The sequence below is a fragment of the Equus asinus genome, chromosome 2 (genome assembly GCF_041296235.1).
Source record: "Equus asinus isolate D_3611 breed Donkey chromosome 2, EquAss-T2T_v2, whole genome shotgun sequence".
In the NCBI taxonomy this organism is placed as follows: domain Eukaryota; kingdom Metazoa; phylum Chordata; class Mammalia; order Perissodactyla; family Equidae; genus Equus; species Equus asinus.
The window spans coordinates 130,536,176-130,554,161 of record NC_091791.1 but is presented as its reverse complement, the minus strand read 5'-3'; the positions used below and the strand labels follow the sequence as shown (position 1 = coordinate 130,554,161).

Here is a 17,986-nt window from a genome sequence, read left to right as displayed (position 1 = left end):
ATCTATTATGTTTATTATTTTTATTATTATTTATTATTATTATATATTCTTATGTATATTTAGTTTTAACTGCTACTTAAAAAGTAAACCTAAACAAAAAACCTCCTACCTCTGTCTTCTGTCAGTTCAAGATAAAAAGCTCACGTTAAAATTTGGCCAATCAAAATTACTTAGTATTGAGCTACTCAAAGCCCTTTCCCTTGCCTGAGAAGAATTTCCTTTGATCAAAGAGTCACTTAATAATCAGGGAAGTAAAAGACAAGACTGCAAAAAAAAAGTTTTTCATTTCAAATTCAATTTAGAGGATAGTTCTTATTATAGTTACAAGTAAGACTGCACTGTCATTTGAATATGAGGGGGATGGTGCACCCAGAGAAGAAAAGATAATGCCTTAGAACTTGAGACATTTCTGGGAGATTTCTTGATCCTTAGCCTACATTTTAAATTATAGGTTGAACAAACAGGAATAATTTTTTTCTGCAATTAAGAACGTTACTGATTATATTGCATTGAGCTTCTTTGTTTAGTGAGAGAGAGATACATACTCCAATTTCTAGAATATTTTAATATCACAGACCCAGCAGTCCTAAGCACCATCTGGTTTTGTGGATGGGAGTCTGCATAAAACAGTGGAGTGTTAAATTCAATTTAAAATATATATGTATGTTTATCATTTGGATGTACCAAAGTAACAGTGACCTTTTCTCTTGGCTTTAGGGTGATGTGTATAAAACAAGGGGTGGTGGACAATCTGTTCAATTTACTGAAATTGAGACTTTAAAACAAGAATCACCAACAGGGTGAGTGATCATCAAGTGTATCTTTTCAGAGGGCTGTTGTTTTCTTAACTGCTCATTCCTGAGGAACAGACTATCCTAAAATGTATTATTAATTCTCTAAAGCAGTGTAAACAGTAGTTCCTTGGTTCTAATATCTTTCCTGTTCTTAGATGCAAAAATAATTGTTGCATCGTTTCCCCTTTACCATAGTCGAAAACGAAGATCTTCCACAGCAGCACCTGCCCAACCGGATGGCACAGAGTCTGAATGGACCGACATAGAAACAAGGGTAGGGGTAAAAATTATTTGTCTGCTTAGTAAAATCAGGGGTTTCATGTTTTAAGCCCCATGGCTGTAGCTTTTCATGCTCTCCGAGGCAGCTGAGGTCTGATCTCACGTTGCCAGTGCAGCATAGGCCTGTTCCTGGCAAACCCACAAAGGTGTCTGTATCTCTTTAGGACTGGTCTTACTGGAGCTCTTCAGTTCAAAGCCCCTGTTTGCAGTGTAGAGGGATAGGGCCCAAGAAGGAAGTCAGAGGCTGTCACCCGAGGGTAACAAGAATTCACATCAAATTGATGAGGATCTTCTCAGAAGCAGAAATGCGCTGTGGAAGTGTTATTCCTGCTGAGGGGCTCCTGTGGAAAGGGCACGGGAAGGTGGGGGTCAGGAGGCCAAGCTCTGGCCACCAACTTTCTCAAGAACTCCTCTTCCTTATCTAAAATGAGGAAATTAACCTGGATGATCTCTAAAGACCGTCCCAGCACACAATTTTTGTGGCCTATGTCAAGGAAACTACACGTATCTGACTGGTGCTCTAACCTGGGTATCTTCACTGAACTAAAGCAGTGCTGGACTTCACCTGGCGCACCTCTCTAAGCAGGACTGTTTCAGAGATTGCTGAGAGGGGCTGATCCTTCCTTTCTGTCCTTTCCCTCTTAGTGTGCTGTGGCTGTGGAGATGAGAGCGGGCTCTCAGCTGGGACCTGGCTATCAGCATCATGCACAACCCAAGTGAGTCCTGACTCGTGGGGGCCTCTGTGTTCTCCCTCCGAGTATGTGCACCACCTCTTCGCCCTGCCATCCACTTTGAGAGCAAATGTGTGGTTGTGGGTACCCCTGGACTCTCTGGGCCCTCCTGGCAGACTGCACCAGGCAGCAGCAATGCAGGGAGACGGATCACTTCTGTTCACATGAAGCTTCCAGAGGCTGAGCTGAGGCACTTGTGAGGAGAGGAGGCTAAAGGCTTTGGTCGGGGACGACAGCTCTCCCTGTAATTCATTCTCTCCTGACTTACTCCTTGGTCTTGTTACAGCAGTAAGTGGCCACGAGAATAGAATGGAATGGTGGACATCATGGTAGGACTCACACTGTGACCTCTTCCATGAAACACATACCCAAGAGTCTGGCCCATTCTTTTTCCTTATTCTTAAAACCCCTTTCTTTCCAAATATTTAGCTACACAAGCCCATTTGTCCATTTTTAACACATGTATTCCTTAGCCAATTTGGGAAATCACTGCAACAGGATAAAAGATGGGACGTCCTGTTTTTTAAATTTAATACCAGATAAGTATATTTTATAAGTTACTTGCTTTCTTAGAAGAGCTTGAACTTTTTCCATGATAAAACAGGAGTTCTCTTAAAGCCCTCCCAGACATTCAATTGCTACGAATGTGTCATTGATTGCAAAATTCAACACTAAGTGCTGGTTTTCATGTTTTAGGCGCAAGAAGCCATGAACTGACAGTCTCAGTGACAAAAGAACATTTTCATTTGCCTTGGTGATTTCTCCAAAGCTATGCCAGGAGTCTTCTGAGTCATCTTACAGATCTCCAGCTTTGTTGAATATCACAGACCTCAAATACACACCACACTGGCCTAGATCAGAGATTTCTCTATGGTTCCAAAGACCTCTAGGATTCAACAAACTATATTATATTCCTTGCCATATTTAATATTAATAGCAGAAGATTCCCTTTTCTCATTGCCGTATGAACTTTTTTATAATGCTATTTTTTCCTGTATATTTCTTGTATACTTAAACTAATTCATGCGAGTGTTCTTGGGTGATTAAGGATCAATATATCTAGATCACACTTTATTTTTTATTGTGACTTTTCCAGCTCTTGTCTAAATATTTCTTAAGGTTTATAAACAACACAAATGCTGCTATTGATCAGCTGCAAGAATGCACTTTAGACATATGACAATTCAAACTTTCAAAATAAAGGCGTCAGTGACTGGCCAATAAGAAACCATTTTAGGAAGGTGTTTTGAATTTTCTATGTATATATTCCCTTTCTGACATTTAGATATGCCAAAAGAATTTAAATAAAAAGCACTATGAAATACGAAGTTGTGTGATAGTCATTTAATGCACACTCCAGCACCTAGCATCATGCTTTGCATTTAGGTGACACTCATTTGTAGGATGCCTTAAAAGAAAGCACTAGAAAGAAGTTTCTCTCTGTTTTAGGGCACAAAGGAACGGCTCTGAAAGGGAATACTTCCCCTGCCAAGAATGAGGAATCTTCTCCCAGCCCGCAATCCTTCACATAACAGACTGTGTTTGACTTGGGAATCTTCCCTGTTATTGCTTCATTCAGTTGATTTAGCAAGGTTACAAGGGCAACATTCATAAATTTGAGTTCTTGATATTACACCTAACTTAAAAACATGTAAAATGTGGAGGAGAGCATGGCATCAGCATCATGGCAGCATGAGTTGTTCCTTTTTTCTCTCCCCTTATTTTATAACCAATTGGTCATTCATAATGGAACAAAAATGCCTCTGCATATGACACTGGAATCTCCAGGAGATTTCTACCCACCTGTGATGCAGGAGGCAGGGAGGTACGTCCCCAGAGGAGACTGGATCCAAGGGAGTTGGTGAGCCTGCCCCACTCCCACTTGCACAATTGGGGAAAAAGTGAACCAGGAGAGTGCAAAACAGGGTGGACACGCCAGGAGATACTTTGTGGAGGTCCAGCCAGCCTGATGGGAGGACCAGGCAAGTGGTCAGAGTGAGACAGCTGAGTTTGGAGGCAGAGGAGGAGTAAGGATTGGAGGAGTCAGTCCCCCTCCCTGGGGCAACACTGCAACACCCTGGGCTTTCACTGGTGACAACAGTGACCTCCCTCAAGAGGTGGAAAGTGAAAGCAGTGAGTGACTGACCAAGCAGCATGAATTTCTGAGGAAGGAGCTTGGTGACCACAGGGAGGGAGAGGAAAGGGAAAGAGGCAGACAAGAATAACAAAGGGCACTGAAGTAACATGGTCCCGGCTGTCTGCTTCCCGAATTCTGCTGGAGGTCCACCCACAGACCACTGGGAATGTTCTCACTTGAGGATGCCCCTACCAGGCTATGGGTGCCCACAAAGCTCCAGGGGCTAAGCCCACACCTCCCCACACTCCACTGCCAGCTTTTTCTACCCACGCTCCTAAGAGCAGCCCCAGAGCTGGCTCAGGAAAAGAGAAACCAAAAACTTGAGCTATAGCACCACCTTCTGGAAAGCAAAAGAAAAGCTTCTAATTTCCAGTCTGGAACTGTAACAACATCAACAACTAAGAAAGGTGTGTGCCGCTTCAAATGTGATGACAGAGGCACATTTCATCAAATACTGTGAAAAATCATGGTAATATGGTATCACAAAAATAAAATGATAATTCTCCAGCAACCAAACCCAAAGGCACAGAATATGCGATCTGATAAAGAACTCAACACAGCTGTTATGAAGAGATTCAACAAGCTATAAGAAACTTAGGCAATTTAACTTAGGAATAAGTTAATTAACAGAAAGACTTCTTTACCAAAGAGATTGAAATTTTAAAAAAGAACCAAACAAATTCTAGAGCTGACGACCTCAATGAATGTGTTGAAGAATGTATCAGAGACCTTAGGAAATAGGGCAGATCAGATTGAAGAAAGAATTAGCAACTTGGAGGACAGCAATTTAGGAAAGACTCATAAGAGGAGAGAAAACAGATTTTAAAAAAATGAATTAACCCTACAAGGGCTGTCAGATATGATGAGAAAAACAAATATAAGAATAATTGGCTGACCAGAAGAACAGACAGAGTAAGGAGCAAAGAGTGTATTTAGAGAAATAATAGCTGAGAACTTCCCAAATTTGGGAAGGATTGGACACACAAGTTCAAGAAGCTAATAGACCATCATGTTATCTCAATGCAAAAAGAGCTTCTTCAAGACATGTTATAATGAAACTGTCAAAAATCAATGATAAAGAATCTTAGAGGCACCATGGGGAAAAAGAAAGTAACCTACAAAGGAACCCCCATTAGACCGTCAACAATTTCACAGCAGATATTCCACAGGCCAGGAGAGAGTGGACTGACATTTTCAAAGTGCTGAAGATAAAAACTGCCAGCCAAGAATACTTTATCTGGCAATGTTATCCTTCAGATATGAAGGAGAAATAAAGGCTTTCCCAGGTAGACAAAAACTGAGGGAGTTCAACACAACTAGACCTGCCTTGCAAGAAATGCTGAAATGAATTATTCAAGTTGAAATGAAAAGATACTAATTAACAAAAAGCAAAGGAAAGTACACAATACAAAGTACACTCTAGCAAAGATGAGAAATAGAATTAGAAAACTAACTCTTATTAGAAAGGTAAGTTAACCCCTTAATTATAATATAACCCCTTCCTTCTCTTAAGGAAGAGAGCATTAAAAATAACTATAACTACTATAATTTCTCAATGAATTCACAGCATAAAAAGAGGTAAACTGCAACATCAAAAATATAAAAGGGGAGGAGTAAAAGGGTGGAAGCTTTCTAGCTGAATGATGATAAGTTGCAATCAGCATAAAAAGGACTATTTTATCTATGAAATGTTTTATGTAAGTCACATGGTAACCACAAGATTAAAAATCTAGAGTCATGAAACATAACAAAAGGGGGGATCAAATAAGTCAGTGTTGGAGGAGGTCTTGGAGAGGATGTGACCCCCAGTTGGGCTCCTCACCCCTTCCCTGTCCTTAGAATGTGGGTTCTACTTGCCTTCCCTGAGCTACAAGCTGCCCCAAGAACACAGCCTTGAGACAGTAATGTGTTTTTGGGACCATCTGGATGGTATATGTGCCTGAGCACAGTTAAGGCCTCTATATAAACTTTTAAGATTCTGCAGGTGAGTGCAGAGATCTCATCTATGGCCATCCAAAAAGTCTTGTACTTAAGTTCCTTTGCTTTTTAAACCTGCCACCTACCAATCTGGAGTGGTCTGCCTCTTTCTTCTGTCTCTCCCTGCCCTATGTGTATGGGGGCCAGTTTCAGATTTCACCTGGGAAGCTTCAGAGGGTGTGAACCAACAGTCACCCTGGAAAACTACCACTTTACAAAGGCAGAGAGAAAAAGAGGGAAGAAGAAACAAAGGAGATACAAAACAACCAGGAGGTAAACAATAAGAAGGCAGTACTAAGTCCTTACATATCAATAATCACTCTAAATATAAATGGGTTGAATTCACCAATCAAAAGGCACAGAGTGGCAGGATGGATGAAAAGACAAGATCCAATTATATGCTGCATACAGGAAATTCATTTCCGCTCTAAAGACACACATAGGCTCAGATCACCAAAATATTATTAAGCAAATACTAACATCTAAATGGAGAAATGGACAATACAATAACAGTAGAGAATTTCAATATCCCACTGTCAGCAACAGATACATCATCCAGACAGAAAACACAGAAATGGAATGGAACCATACTCTAGAACAAATGCATTTAGCAGACAGATATAGAACATTCCATCCAACAGCAGCAGAATACACATTCTTCTTGAGTGCACATGGAACATTTTCCAGAACTGATCATTTGATAGGGCACAAAACAAATCTCAGCAAATTTAAGACAATGGAAATCACACTATCTTATCTGATCACAATGGTATGAAACTAGATATCAACAATAAGAGGAAAGCCGGAAAAATCTACAAATATGTGGAAACTAAACAACATACTTCTGAACAACCAATGGTTCAAAGAAGAAATCAAAAGGGAAATAAAAAATTATCTTGAAACAAATGAAAATGGAAATACAACATATCAAATCTTATGAGATGCAGCAAAAGCAGTTCTGAGAAGAAAGTTTGTAGTGATAAATGCACATATTAAGAAATTAGAAAGATCTTAAACAACCTAACTTTATACCTCAAGGAACTAGGAAAAGAAGAACAAATTAAGCCCAAAGTTAGAAGGAGGAAGGAAATAATAAAGATCAGAGTGGAAATAAATGAAATGGAGACCAGAAAAACAATAGAAAGGATCAACAAAACTAAAAGCTGGTTCTTCCAAAAGATAAACAAAATTGACAAACCGTTAGCCAGAGTAAGAAAAAAAGATTCAAATAAATAACATTAGAAATGAAAAAGGAGACATTACAACTGATACTACAGAAATACATATGACCATAACAGACTTACGAACGATTATTTGCCAACAAATTAGGTAACCTAGAAGAAATGGATAAATTTCTAGAAATATACAACCTACCAAGACTGAATCAGGAAGAAACAGAAAATCTGAATACAGCAGTAACTAGCAAAGAGATTGAATCAGTAATCAAAAACCTTCCAACACAGAAAAGCTCAAGACGAGACAGCATCACTGATCAATTCTACCAAACTTTCAAAGAAGAATAACACCAATCCTTCTCAGGCTCTTCCAAAAAACTGAAGTGGAAGGAATACTCCCAAATTCATTCTACAAGGCCAGCATTACCCTGATACCAAGGCCAGATAAGGACACCACAAGAAAACTATAGACCAATATGCCTGATGAATATAGATGCAAAAATTCTCAACAAAATATTCGCAAATTGAACTCAATAACACATAAAAAGACATACACCATGACCAAGTGGGATTTATTCCTGGGATGCAAGAATGGTTCAACATATGCAAATCAATAAATGTAATACATCACAACAATAAAATGGAAAATAAAAATTACATGATCATCTCAATAGATGCAGAAAAAGCATCTGACAAAATACAACATCCTTTCATGACAAAAACCCTTGGCAGATAGGGTATAGAAGGAACATAACTCAACATAATAAAGGCCATATACAAAAAAACCAACAGCTAACATTATACCCAAAGGAGAAAAATTGAACACTTTTCCTCTAAGATGAGGAACAAGAAAGGATGCCCACTCTGACCACTCTTATTCAATACAGTACTGGAAGCCCTAGCTAGAGCCATTAGGCGAGAGAAAGAGACAAACGGCATCCAAATCTGGAAAGAAGAAGTAAAACTGTTGCTATTTGCAGATAATATGATTCTATATATAGAAAAATCCCAAAAACTCAACCAAAAATCTGTTGGCACTAATCAATGATTTCAGTAAAGTTGCAGGATACAAAAACAACATACAGAAATCAGTTGCATTTCTATATACAAAGAATGAAAAATGTGATAAAGAAATAAAGAGAACTATCCCATTTACAATAGCATCAGAACAATAAGATACTCAGAAATAAATTTCACCAAGTAAGTAAAAGATCTATGCAATAAAAACTACAAGACTTTGCTGAAAGAAATTGAGGAAGACACAAATAAATGGAAAGACATCCTGTTCTGGATCATGGATCAGATGAATTAATATTGCTAAAACATCCAGACTACCCAAAGTTATCTATAGATTCAATACAATCCCCACTGAAATACCAATGGCATTCTTCACAGAAATAGAAAAAAAAAAAAGTCCTAAAATTTATATAGAACCACAAAAGACCCTGAAGAGCCAAAGCAATCCTGCGGAAAAAGAACAAAACTGGATGTAAACACTTCCTGATTTCAAACTATGCTACAAAGCTACAGTAATAAAAACAGTATGGTACTGGCACAAAAACAGACACACAGACCAATGGAACAGAATAGCCCAGAACTAACCTCTGCTTAGGCAAGGTAGTTGACTGTATGGTCAACTAATATTTGACAAGGGAGCCAAGAGCACCTGATGGGGAAAGGATGATCTCTTCAACAAATGGTGCTGGGAAGACTGGATAAACACACGCAGAGCAATGAAACTGCTCTTGTACCTTTGTCTTATATCACTCACAAAAATTAGCTCCAAATGGATTAAGGACTTAAACACCAGATCTGATACTATAAAGCTCCTAGAAGAAAATGTAGGGAAGAAGCTCCTCAACGTTGGTCTTGGCAAGGATTTTTTGGACATGACACCAAAAGCACAAACAACAAGAGCAAAAATCAACAAATGGGACTACATCAAACTAGAAGTTTTTTTTGCGCAGCAAAAGAAACAACTAACAAAATTAAAAGGCAACCTACATATTGGCAGAAAATTTTTGCAAACCATAAGATAAGGAGTTAAAATCCAAAATTTACACTTAAGTAAACTCTCCTTTATTATTTTAAAAAATTGCTTTGGTTATTATTTGGTCATTCCATTAAAATTTAAGGTCACTGTGTTAAATTCTATTGAAAACGCTAATGGAATTTTGATTGAAACTACATCATTTGGAGAGAATTACCCACATTAAGATCTTTCCATCTGTGAAACATGGCATATCACTCTTTTTAGGTTGCTTCTGATGTTATTCCATAAAGTTTTATAATTTTTAAAATAATGGTCATGCACATCTTGTTAGATTTATTCCTAGACACCACATGACTTTTGTTGCTAGGGTATGAGGTGTATATTTTAATATTGCGTTTTCAAATTGACTTTTGCTGAGTACAAGAATGCTGCCAGTTTTTATATATTAATTTTGAATCTAGCAACTTTGCTGAACTACTTATTAGTCTGAATTATTTGTCTATGAATTCTCTTGGAACTTCTGGGTAAACAATCATATTGTCTACGAATAATGAGAGCTCATATTTTTTCAATTTTAATATCTTTTCTTTTTCTTGTCTTATAGAGATGGCTAAACTCTAAAACAGTAATTGAAAGAGAAGCAGAGAAAGGAGGCATCTTGTTTGTGCCTGGTTAAAGAGTACATTTCTAAGGTTTCACCATTAAGTATGATGTCTGCTGTAGATTTTTGGTAGGTAACTTATCAGGAAGTCACTCTCTATTGCAGTTTTCTAAGAGTCTATGTGAATAGTTACTTAATTTTATCAACTGATTTCTCTGAGTCTGTAAGAATTTCATATAGATTTTCCTCTTTGTTAGTGAATTATTTTTAATAGATTTTATTATGTTGAACTATCCTGTTTAGTCATGATATACCTTATTTTTATCTACAGTACTGGATTCAATTCTTTAATCTTTTATTTTGTTTTTTTCCCAGCTTTATTGAGATACAATTGACATTAATATTTTATTTTGGATTTTTGTGATTTCTCACTTTCATAAGTGAGAAGAACCTACAATTTACCTTTCTTGTACTATTAGGTTCAGGTTTTGTTACTCTAGTTACAAGAACAATTTAGGGAACAAAATATTTGATTTAAAAACGTTTCTTATTAGCACAGTTTAAAATAGGCAAAACTTTGTTTTACTGCATGTTGTTACATTAAATTTGCCAAAGATCAGTTTTTTCTTAAGTACTTATACTGGCGGGAAAACTGTGTTTTGGACGGACTTATTCTGGCTTTGGAAATATTTGAATTTTTCAATAGGTTTACCTTTTTCCAACAAATTTCTACTAAAATTGCTTCCTAGATTTGGATGAAAACTGAAAACAATAGTTCTATTTTTAGAAAGCTTGATAGTTTTTAAACATCTTTTTAGAAAGTTCAGGCTATTCAGATATGTTTACATTCATGGCTAAGATTGACCCAAGTAGGACCCTGAGTTGGGGTTTCCCATGGAAACGTTTGGTCAGGGATGATTATGAGATAACAGCACTGAGTGAATAAAGCAGGTTCCTGAAAAAAGAAAACTGAACCACCTTACCAGGAAACTAGGCAAATTCCAAGAGGGAAATAGATTAGGAAATGTAAAGATTACCATTTTTGATGATAGGAATTAAATTTAGGTTTCAGATGATGTAATAAATGATACATACAAGTTGTAGATAACTTGAAATATCAAAAATAAAGAAGACATTGATGAAAGAAAGTGAAGAAGACACAAATAAATGGAAAGATAGTCCATGCTTATGGGTTGGAAGAATATTGTTAAAATGTCCCTACTACCCAAAGCAATCTACAGATTCAATGCAACCCCTATCAAAATTCCAATAGCATTTTTCACAGAAATAGAACAAACAATCCTAAAATGTGTACAGAACAACAAAAGACCCCAAATAGCCAAAGCAATCTTGAGAAGGAAAGATCAGAGCTGGAGAAATCACGTTCCCTGATTTCAAACTACATTACAAAGCTATGGTAATCAAAACAATATGGTGGCATAAAAATAGACAAACAGATCAATGGAACAAATAGGGAGCCCAGAAATAAACCCACACATTTTGGTCAGTTAATTTATGACAAAGCAGCCAAGAATATACAATGGGTAAAGGATAGTCTCTTCAAAAATGGTGTTGGGAAAACTGGACAGCCACATGCAAAACAACGAAACTGGACCCCTATCTTACACCATACACAAAAATTAACTTAAAATGAATTAAAGATGTGAATCTAAGACCTGAAACCGTAAAACTCCCAGAAGAAAACACAGGCGGTAAGCAACTGGGTGTACATCTTGGCGATGATTTTTTGGCTCTGACTCCAAAAGCAAAGGCAACAAAAGCAAAAGTAAACAAGTGGGACTACATCAAACTAAAAAGCTTCTGCATAGCAAAAGAAACCATCAACAAAATGAAAGGCAACCTACAGAATGGGAGAAAATATTTGCAAAGCATATATCTGATAAGGGGTTAATATCCAAAATATATAAAGAACTCATACATCCCAACAGGAAAAAAAAATCTAATTAACAAATGAGCTGAAGGCCAGCCCGGTGGTGCAGCAGTTAAGTTTGCACGTTCTGCTTGGCAGCGCAGGGTTCGCAAGTTCAAATCCCAGGTGCAGACAGGGCATCACTTGGCAAGCCATGCCGTGGTAGGCATCCCACACATAAGAAAGTAGAGGAAGATGGGCACGGATGTTAGCACAGGGCCAGTCTTCCTCAGCAGAAAGAGGAGGATTGGCAGCAGATGTTAGCTCAGGGCTAATCTTCCTGAAAAAAAAAAAAAAAAAAAATGAGCCGAAGATCTAAATAGACATTTTTCCAAAGAAGACATAAAGATGGCCAACAAGTACATGAAAAAATGCTCTACATCACTAATTATCAGGGAAATACAAATCAAAACCAACATGAGATATCACCTCACCTCTGTCAGAATGGCTATTATTAAAAAGACAACAAACTGTTGGTGAGGATGTAGAGAAAACGGAACCCTCGTGCACTGTTGGTGGGAACGTAAACTGGTGCAGCCACCATGGAGAACAGTATGGAGGTTCCTCAAAAAATTAAAAATAGAACTACCATAAGATCCAGCAATTCCACTTCAGTGTATTTATCTGAAAAAAATGAAAATACTAACTGAAAAAGATATATGCAGCCCCATGTTCATTGCAGCATTATTTACAACAGCCAAGACTTGGAAACAACCTAATTGTCCTCCAATGAATGAATGGATAGGGAAAATATGGTAGAGATAGACAACGGAATAGTATTCAGCCATAAAAAGAATAAAATCTTGCCATTTGCACATGAATGGACCTTGAAAGCATTATGCTAACGAAATAAGTCAGACAGAGAAAGACAAATACTGTATGATCTCACTTATATGTGGAATCTAACAAAAGCTCATGGATACAGAGAACAGATTGGTGGCTAGGAGGGAATGGTAAAGGAGATCAAAAGGTACACACTTCCAACAAGTCATGGGGATGTAATGTACAGCGTAGTGACTATAGTTAATAATACTGTATTGCACATTTGAAAGTTGCCAGGAGAGCAGACCTTACAAGTCACCACAAGAAAAAAAAATTTGTACCTACGTATGGTGGCAGATGTTAACCAGACTTAGTGTGGTGATCATTTCGCAATATGTACAAACATCAAATTGTTATGTTGTACACCTGAAACTAATATAACGTTATATGTCAGTTATACGTCAACTAAAAAAATTAAAAAAGAAAAAGAAATACTCTCAATATGAACCCAATATGAGTTTTATTAGCTTCAAAGGACACAAGGAGGCAATACAGCACCTAACCAGACAGCAGATACATCAAGAGGTCTTGAAACAGCTCAAGTGCAGTTTCAAGGCACTTCCACCCACTCACTGGTGCCTTAGCTACAAAAAAACGAAGCTTAAGTGGATAGTTCCCCTACATTCCTAATATCTTTTATATTTTGGAAAAAAGAGAGAAAGAAGATAAAATTTACTCATAATCCCCAAACCCATCCCTCTCCGCGTACACAAGCAGGAGGCCCTGACGTGAGCCTTCCGGATTTCAAACCCAGGCTCCACCGCACTGGCACCCGTGGCATCCCGGGCTAGCTACCCAGTGTACACCTTAGTCTTGCCATCTGCAAAATGGAGATGAACAGTACTTACCTCTCACGCTGTGTGAGGGTTAAATGAATCCTTGCAGAGCGTGGCTCAGTGCCTGGGACAGTACGCGCTCAAACGCTACTGCTATCCTTACACTGCAAGTTTCTCTTTTCCCCCTATATTCATTCATTTTACCCGAAACGCAGCTCCTGCCCTCCAGGTGGTCCCGCCTGCTCTGGGGCAGGGGTGACGTCACTAACTGATTGTCTAAATAGTGTCACCCCCGCTACAGTAGATGCGGGCTTTTCCTAAAACTACTTTTACTGTTCGCAAGGCTGAGTCTTACTCATACCAAGGCAAACAGCACCTGTGGGCGTTCAGCAACTCCCGAACTCTGCAACGAGCGCCACCAGCCGCGTGCAGGCGTCTCCGGCGCAGCCGCGTCCGGCGCGCGGCTCTCGCCCCGCCTCTTCCGCCGGGCGCGGGCGCCGATTGGTCCGCGTGGGCGTATAAGAGGCTGCGCGCAGGCACAAGCGCCCCTTTCCTCAGCTGCCGCTAAGGTGCTCGGTCCTTCCGAGGAAGCTAAGGCCGCGTTGGGGTGAGGCCCTCACTTCATCCGGCGACTAGCACCGCGCCCGGCAGCGCTGCCCAGCCCTCGCCCGCACCATGGCCTCGGTCTCGGAGCTCGCCTGCATCTACTCGGCCCTCATCCTGCACGACGATGAGGTGACGGTCACGGTGAGTGTGTCCTGGGCCGACGGCGGGGTAGCCTGCGGGCGGCCAGCTCCCTGCCCCTCTTCGGCGGCCGGCCAGCCCCTTCCGGCCGGAGTCACGGCCATCCGCACCCCGGCGCGGCGGCTTCCGGCGGGCGCCCCCGGGTGGGCCACGTGCGGGCCCCGGAGGGACGGGGTCGCGCTTGCGGCTGCGCGCTCCGGCTTGGGGAACCTGTGTTCAGAGAGACTGCCGTCTGTTGGCGAGGTTGCCCTGGGCCCCTCTGGTCCCAGGCCTTGTGCCGCCGGGCTGCGTGGAGTGGAGGAGAGCACGTGAGCTCGGCTCCACCCCGCGCCTTGACCCCTCACTTAAAATAGCTGCGGGACTGGGGCGAGTCCCAGCCTGCGACATGGCAGCGATGAGCGCGCCGCCTGCCAAGGTTCCTGGCGCTGATGCGTTGTTTTTGCTCGTAATAGTCGAAAAGAGCGTAGGAAATGGTCGTTTCAAATAAGTATGCATGAAATAACTGAGAAAATATTTGAACTGAATAAACATGGCTTTGTACACACGTTTTGAGTGATTTTCTTCCAATTTGCAGTATTTCGGAGACATTGACGAAAGCTTCACTTTGCTTTCTGATGGATTGCCATTTTGCTTGTTTTAGGAGGATAAGATCAATGCCCTCATTAAAGCAGCCGGTGTAAATGTCGAACCTTTCTGGCCAGGCTTGTTTGCAAAGGTAAGGTCGGGGTGGCGAAGTGATGGAGAAGCAAATTTGGGAAGACCTGCTGATGTCTAAGTCAGGTGTTCATGCTTCACGTCCGGAAGTGCCAGAGGCCCCGTGTTCCGCTGGACCTCCTCTACATCTCCTCACGTTTCTGTCTCTAGGAGCTAATTTAAGGTCTTGGGTGGTTGTGTCTTTGTCTCTTTCCTTCTGTTCTGAAACCATCGTAAAAACAAATTACCAGGTCATTCCTTCTTAAAGGTTACCCAGAGGTACTACCATCCATGCTATTCCAAGCAGATGCTTCCAGCATGACAGTCTGGTTTAATGGAACTTGGGGGTAGTAGGCATTTATTGACCACTTTACGTTGGGATATGAGAGGCTAGTGAAGTCAGGATTCCTACCCAAGGAACAAGGCACTGGCTACCTCCCAGTGTACAGGTTACTTAATCTCTGGCAAGTGAAGCTCATGATGGCTTCTGACTATTCATTTTGTCCTTCAGAGAGCTTTGAGAACATTGTACGTATATCATCTTTAATAAATTCCTTTGGAAAAAATCTAGAATTACTTTGCAGTCTGAAAAATTGAATTTCTTAAGAGAAAACATGGAACTGTGGAAAGAATCCTAGTTTGAGTGTTCAGGGAAGCTTGAATTTTCTACCAACAAGTTAAAAGCTAGCATTTTGGGGCCAGGTTTCTCATCTGTAAAAAGGAAGTCAGTTGTATTTGACTACTTAAATACAGCAGTGCAAGAATGAGATTTAAAGCTTGAGTAGTTTTTTGTGACTCTCTTTAATGTAGCCCTGTGGGCTGTCCTATCTGAGTGTCAGAATCTAGCAGAGAAAATGTCACTGGCAGACTCCAGTGAAGGAGAAGGAAGAGAAATATATAGCGTAGGGAATTGATCAGTGTATGTTCAAAAAGCAGGTAGTTTTTTTCCTGGGTGAGTGCTGTAACAAAAGGACAGAGCTGAGCATTTACGGATGTGCATGTGTGTTGCAGGCCCTGGCCAATGTCAGCATCGGGAGCCTCATCTGCAATGTGGGGGCTGGTGGACCTCCGCCACCTGCTGGTGCTGCCCCAGCTGGAGGTCCTGCCCCCTCCACTGCTGCTGCCCCAGGTACGAAACTTGGTGTTGGAGGGAGGAGTGGAGATTCCTAAGTATTATAGGCAAGATTGCTCTTAACTTGCTAAGAGTAGATGATGTGTAGAAATCCTAAAGCCAGAGGTATAGTTTCATAAGGGCAGTCTAGGGTATTTTTGACCATGCAAGTTGAAGGGCCTGGAGTTTAAATTATGGAGAGGTATATAATTGACTCTGTTTCTTTTCAGCTGAGGAGAAGAAAGTGGAAGCAAAGAAAGAAGAATCTGAGGAGTCTGATGATGACATGGGCTTCGGTCTTTTTGACTAAATCTCTTGTAACATGGTGAATAAAAAGCTGAACTCTTTGCTGCATCAGTCTTGCTGATGGTTTGGGGATGTACTGGGTGAAGATGACCTCACCTGTGCAGTGCTGGGTTTTTCCCCGGCCACCATCTTGGGGGAAATACTACACAAGGCAGACAGTGTACACAGTGGATAAAACCAGAATTTACACGTGTACTTCAAAAACATAAGAGATGAAGTAGCTTTGTGGGGGCGGGGAATAACTGAGCAAGGGTGTGAATTGGCAATTGGTTCACTCTTCAAAATGCCAGGGCACTTGGGACTAGGATTTACAACACATGATTCTCATGTTGAGAGCACCTATTATGCGCCGGGCCCAAGTAATACAACCATTTGGACAAATGGCTGGTGTGTCTTGTAACACTGAGCAGCGTATAACCCAGCAGCAATTCCACTTCTAGGTATTACCCAAGAGAAATTACATAGGCACATCAAGATCTCTGGGAATGTTCAAAGCAGCACTTTAAAATAGCAAAAATCTCAAAGGTCCATCCACCAGAAAGTAAATGGTCCTAAATTATCAGCAGTGAAAACAAACTGCATATAGAGAGGAATTCTTACTAATAAAGTCCCAGTAAATACAGCACATTATCCTTTTCATAAAACTCAAAAATTAATGCATTTGGTATATAAAGCTGATAGAATCAAAAGAATGGATTGTAAACGATTAAGGAGCTTGAGTGAGTAAGGGGTGGGGCGTACAGTGAGAACCAATACTTTGGGTTAAAGAGGACTCTGACGAAAGGTATGAGATCTAAAATGGCTGAAAATTAAGTGGTAAATTGGGATGTTATAAATATCTAATTCAGGTATCTGGACCAAACAATACAGTTGCAAATGATCACTATAGAAAGACAAGTGTTAACATGCCTAACCTTTTATTCGTTTGATATGAATTAAAAAGTGCCCAGTTTCACCCACATTTTAGTTGTGAGCCTTGATTTCCTCAATGCAAAATGGGAATAGTATCTACTTCATATTAGGGAATGAACAGAGCAAGTGAACATGCCCACCATCAGTGCTTACTAACCTGCATAAGGCACAGGGAACACAGGTGCATTCCTGGTTCCCAGAATGCCCAGGTTCAGCAGGCCTAAACCTTGGGCACCTCAAACCACCTCCCCACCAATTCCCCATCAGGCAGCAGCTTTGGTTTCTCATAACTGGTTTCACGCTTCTGATTGTTCACCAAGCATACTTGTTACTTTGTTAAAACAGTTCCATTATTCTCAAAATTCTGTTCACATCTCTCCTGTGGCCACTGAAAGTATACTTGGGTCCACAGCTGGCTGGCTCACCCCTTTAATAATCCTGCACCAGCAGGAAGCCAGCATCGGGTGTTAGGGCTGGGATCGCTCTCGTTCTGGAGAATTTTAGGAACAGACGTGCTCAACTGACAAGCCATCTAAGAACAACTGAAAAGCAAATCCATATTGTCACCAAATGTATTGCACAATGGGATAAGTAAAAAATCTGAATCTTCTGTCAAATGTTTTACTCTAGTGTGTGTGTTTTTTTTTTTTTTTTGCTTCTCTCTTCTCAACTAAAAATGACATGGAGAGGGCCACATGTGAAATTTTAAAACCACCTTTTGGAAAAGAGAAACACTAGTTAAAGAATTCAAAATATTTATGCAACAACTTGGTATATTGCCACAGATTCAAATAAAATGTCAAATCCTTTCTCCCCCACAGTTTGAAGGAGTGTAAAGTTCTGAGGGAACCATGTGAGCCAGGTGATTATTGATTGGGTTGGTTGGGTAGCATTTTATGGTTTAGAAATGTTCTCCCATTCTGAATTTGACCATGTCAGGAGAACTCAGCCCTGTTTACATATCAAGAAATTTGCTCAGAAAGCTAGTGCCTCCCAAGTTCGCCC

General features: G+C 40.4%; 2 protein-coding genes and 1 long non-coding RNA gene across 7 annotated transcripts in view; 2 read left to right on the top strand and 1 right to left on the bottom strand.

Moving 5' to 3' along the window:
- Window positions 1-3,130, top strand: part of KIF23 (kinesin family member 23) — a 28,820-nt gene extending 25,690 nt beyond the window's left edge. For all 5 annotated transcript variants that reach the window (XM_044764633.2, XM_044764631.2, XM_070499113.1 and 2 more), the window contains 4 exons: window positions 718-800; window positions 990-1,068; window positions 1,719-1,789; window positions 2,501-3,130. In XM_044764633.2, the coding sequence (XP_044620568.1) occupies window positions 718-800; window positions 990-1,068; window positions 1,719-1,789; window positions 2,501-2,516 (249 nt within the window). In that variant the 3' untranslated portion in view covers window positions 2,517-3,130. The remainder of the gene's footprint in view (window positions 1-717; window positions 801-989; window positions 1,069-1,718; window positions 1,790-2,500) is intronic.
- Window positions 3,131-9,846: 6,716 nt separating this feature from the next.
- LOC139042184 (uncharacterized) lies at window positions 9,847-13,725 on the bottom strand. Its single transcript, XR_011498586.1, has 2 exons — window positions 13,288-13,725; window positions 9,847-11,897 (listed from the first exon to the last, which is right to left on the bottom strand). It is a non-coding gene; the product is annotated as an uncharacterized lncRNA (long non-coding RNA).
- RPLP1 (ribosomal protein lateral stalk subunit P1) lies at window positions 13,715-16,117 on the top strand. The gene is made up of 4 exons (XM_014848204.3): window positions 13,715-13,962; window positions 14,600-14,674; window positions 15,664-15,781; window positions 15,994-16,117. Exons 1-4 carry the CDS (start codon window positions 13,891-13,893, stop codon window positions 16,071-16,073), a joined length of 345 nt encoding a protein of 114 aa, XP_014703690.1. The 5' UTR covers window positions 13,715-13,890; the 3' UTR covers window positions 16,074-16,117.
- Window positions 16,118-17,986: the final 1,869 nt, after the last annotated feature.

What these genes read in the sequence shown, in the direction of transcription:
- RPLP1 (XM_014848204.3), top strand. Translation starts at nt 13,891, where the DNA reads ATGGCCTCGGTCTCGGAGCTCGCCTGCATCTACTCGGCCCTCATCCTG. An exon ending in GGCCAGGCTTGTTTGCAAAG is followed by an intron (nt 14,675 to 15,663) that starts GTAAGGTCGGGG and finishes TGTGTGTTGCAG; the next exon opens with GCCCTGGCCAATGTCAGCAT. An exon ending in CTCCACTGCTGCTGCCCCAG is followed by an intron (nt 15,782 to 15,993) that starts GTACGAAACTTG and finishes GTTTCTTTTCAG; the next exon opens with CTGAGGAGAAGAAAGTGGAA.